Source organism: Sinocyclocheilus anshuiensis, unplaced genomic scaffold (genome assembly GCF_001515605.1).
Source record: "Sinocyclocheilus anshuiensis isolate Anshui unplaced genomic scaffold, SAMN03320099.WGS_v1.1 scaffold3964, whole genome shotgun sequence".
In the NCBI taxonomy this organism is placed as follows: domain Eukaryota; kingdom Metazoa; phylum Chordata; class Actinopteri; order Cypriniformes; family Cyprinidae; genus Sinocyclocheilus; species Sinocyclocheilus anshuiensis.
This window is the reverse complement of record NW_015536707.1, coordinates 73,981-77,962: the sequence shown is the minus strand read 5'-3', so window position 1 is coordinate 77,962 and position 3,982 is coordinate 73,981. Positions and strand designations below refer to the sequence as shown.

The window sequence follows — 3,982 nt, the reverse complement described above, 5'->3', positions numbered from 1 at the left end:
AAAAAAAATAGTATTAAAGTAAAAATCACTACACCAAACTTCTGCCACAACATACATACAACCACACCGAGATACGAAGTAAAGATAATCTCACCTTACACAGTCTGTTGTTGAATTTCTGGGTTTTCGAAACTCCATTTCTCCAACTGGGCCTGGCCTAACACCCTAACATCAGAGACACATTCAACATGGCATCACAATAGCTACAATATGCACAGTAATAGTACAGTTCACATGTTACATGACTTACCAGTGTCCTTGGTTTATGCCAGATCTGCTCGGTGTCTGTGCAGCTGTGCACCGGGGGAACAACAGGAATGTTTAGCTGCGAATAATGGGCAGTCTGATAAAGAAGTGCAACCAAATGATTGCATAAGGCACAGCCCGCCACACAGGAACAATGGCTGCTCACCAAAACAACAGGTTTTGAGTGCTTTAACACCATCTAGGGAGAAATAGAAGCTTAGATGAGATATTGCTTGACAGATAAAGCATTAACAAGAAAAATAATGCTGTATTCTGAGGCTCACAGACAAAATATGAAAATGTATACATTTTTAACAATATGATACAGGCCTAATTTGCTTGGATAATTTTACTTTTATTAAGCTGACAGGCAATTTATCAGCTTGCCTAACCATTGCCCTAACAATAACCCTACTCTCAAGTCGTGTGGCTTTTCACTTTTCTTCATGGATCTATGACAGACTGCCCTCACGCTGACCTCTCCTGTCAACTTGTCTTTCATTGACACTGTGAGGAAGGACGACGAACACACAATTTGAGACTGTAACGTTACATTTTTACACAGTATCTTGACAGTATCTCTATAAAAGAAAACTCACACAAACTCACAATCGAAAGTTAGCTGGCAAGTCTGTCAGTCATAGTCGAACAAAACAGCTAACTTTAACGTTAGCCATCGTTCGTAATCGTTCAGTTAACATTAACGCTAACGTTAGCTGCTACAATAACATTTCAACGTAACGACTTACCCTCGTAATTATCGATGTAGCTGGCGATATACATCTTGAATCCCTTTTCCCGTTTGCTGGAGGGAGTGGGGCATGACTTCTTGACAAGTCAGTCCACATCATTAATAGTCAGACGAGGTAGGTCTAGAAGACAGCGAGTGTAAAAGAGAGCCATGTTTGCCTGTTGTCGGTCTGTCTGTTGGTCAAGTGAACTAGAATTTCGCGGTCATTGTAACAGGAAGTTTGTCAGCCGGTATAAGCCAATCCAGAATTGTGACGTGCATTGAGCGCATTCCATTGAGTTATTCCATCATTCTGAATTAGGAACTGAAGACAGATCAGGTTATCAACTGTTGCTATTTCATAACATTTTAAAGTCCTGTATTATACATGTTCTTTTCTGTGGCTTAAATCAAACTTAAATACATTTAGACCATCAGGTCCATACACAGCAAGGGTTATTATGTTTAGGAGTTTTAAGTTCAGATCTTGCTCTCTATAGTCCTTAAGAAAAACATTTCTTATTTCTCATATCTGTAAATCTCACCCTAGAACTTCATTTGAAAATGCTTTGGCCTCGTCCAACTATCCAGACCATCAATGAGCAGAATTACAACAGCAGTGCTGAAAATAATTCACACACATGAAAACACCAGTGATGTTTCTTTGTCATTTTATTTATTCATTTATTTTTAAAGTTTTAGTTTCAACATTTTGTTTCAGTACCACATAAACTCGCATTCAGAATCACATCATCCAGGACATGTACTTGTATCATGTACAGTGCTGATTTGCATGCCAATGTATACATAATATTTATATTACTTATAATTTTAATGATTTTCTATTACCTATTATTATGCAGAAAGAGAAATTTTGGGAACAACGAAATAAACTACCAACAATTTTCTGTTGAAGACAACAAAATATGAGGGCAAATGAAATTTGTTGTATCGTTATTGATCATTGGTCCTTTTTAACCTTCTCTTTCCTGCTTTTTATTGCTGAATATGTTTTACACTCCATGGTTTAAGTTGTGAAAAAAACAAAACACAGTGTCCTGTTTAAATAAAAATGAAATTCAAAAAAATGTTCCGTCTGTTTTTAGTAAAGAGGGTGGCAAAGCTATTGTCAAAACTCACAGTGGGAAAGTACAACAGATAAAAAAACACTATTAAATGTGTTCCTGTGCTTGAGTTTTCAGAGGTCAAAGTTCTTCACTTAAATAGTGTATAAATGTGTGTACAAAAAAAGTCAAAAACATGTTAATTACAGAGTGTTACAGTAAAATAAGATGAAATATTCCCAATGAATCCTCCCATTGTTTGACAGAATTGAGGACATGGCCAACCCTTATGACTACCCAATGATCAGCCAGGGTGAAATCACTGTCAAGAGTATCGATGATGTGGAGGAGTTCATTGCCACAGATGTATGTGGACAACTGCAATATTAGTAGTAGTAGTAGTATTTTTAGATTTTATGCAACATTTCAGAGCAAAAAAACATGAGAAAAACACCAGCTTGAACTGAATACTGCATGACACAGTATAAAAGACCCGTCTTTTTTGACTCCAATAAACAATTTGATTTATTTGGTCTGTGTAAAAACAGACTGCCATTGACATTCTGGGCTTCAGTGCTGATGAGAAAATCAGCATCTACAAGCTGACAGGTGCTGTGATGCATCATGGGGCCATGAAGTTCAAACAGAAGCAGAGAGAGGAGCAGGCCGAACCTGACGGCAATGAGGGTAAGATAACATTTTAGCACAAATTAACATATAAACATTCACTTAATTAGCAATAATAAAGCATAAAACTCTGCTTCCTTAGCGGCTGATAAAATCTCCTACCTCATGGGCATCAACTCCGCTGACATGCTGAAAGCTCTGTGTTACCCCAGAGTGAAGGTCGGGAATGAGATGGTGACCAAAGGCCAGACAGTACCACAGGTGATGACTTCATTAACACATTTAACTTCTAGATACAGTGAGAAATGTCTCAAACATAGTCATCGTGAGAAGTAAGGGTAATAATATGATCTACAATGACCTTTGAATTTCTCAGGTGAACAATGCAGACTCTGCACTCTGCAAGTCTGTCTATGAGAAAATGTTCTTGTGGATGGTCATCCGTATCAATGAGATGTTGAACACGACGAATCCTAGAGAGTTCTACATCGGTGTGCTGGACATCGCTGGATTTGAGATCTTTGATGTGAGTATCAGTCATTAATGTCTCTGAAAGAATCAAGACATAAAAGATAACAGTCAGTTGCAATAATCGCTTCTGTTGAATTATCAGTTCAACAGCTTGGAGCAGCTTTGCATTAACTTCACAAATGAGAAACTGCAACAGTTCTTCAACCACACCATGTTTGTTCTGGAGCAAGAGGAGTACAAGAAAGAAGGCATTGATTGGGAGTTCATTGACTTTGGTATGGACTTGGCTGCCTGCATTGAGCTCATTGAGAAGGTTAGAGGATATTCAGTAAATTAAAATAACTATTCTCACTGTGCCTGTACTTGAGTTTGAATATTTCTTCAACAGCCAATGGGCATCTTCTCCATCCTTGAAGAGGAGTGCATGTTCCCAAAGGCTACAGACACAAGCTTCAAAAACAAGCTGCATGACCAGCATCTGGGAAAATGTGCAGCTTTCCAGAAGCCCAAGCCTGCCAAAGGTAAGGCAGAGGCCCACTTCTCTCTGGTGCACTACGCCGGCACTGTGGACTACAACATTAATGGCTGGTTGGACAAGAACAAGGATCCACTGAACGACTCTGTCGTGCAACTTTACCAAAAGTCATCACTCAAAGTGCTGGCCTTCCTGTATGTTGTTGTTGCAGGCGCAGAAGGTACAAACATCTGCATTTCCTCAGTTCCTTTGTGGTTTAATTATGTACAAGACACCTGCTTATAGAAAAACTTAAAAAAAGAAAGAGATCATCAGAACGCAACAAACTATGTGATCACAGATTTTGGAGTTTCAAAATATGAAGTATAT

The 3,982-nt window shown here is 38.5% G+C and overlaps 1 protein-coding gene across 1 annotated transcript; it reads left to right on the top strand.

Moving 5' to 3' along the window:
• Window positions 1-2,301: 2,301 nt before the first annotated feature.
• LOC107655248 (myosin heavy chain, fast skeletal muscle-like) lies at window positions 2,302-3,913 on the top strand. Its single transcript, XM_016442700.1, has 6 exons — window positions 2,302-2,406; window positions 2,589-2,727; window positions 2,810-2,928; window positions 3,044-3,193; window positions 3,281-3,451; window positions 3,527-3,913. Exons 1-6 carry the CDS (start codon window positions 2,317-2,319, stop codon window positions 3,896-3,898), a joined length of 1,041 nt encoding a protein of 346 aa, XP_016298186.1. The 5' UTR covers window positions 2,302-2,316; the 3' UTR covers window positions 3,899-3,913.
• Window positions 3,914-3,982: the final 69 nt, after the last annotated feature.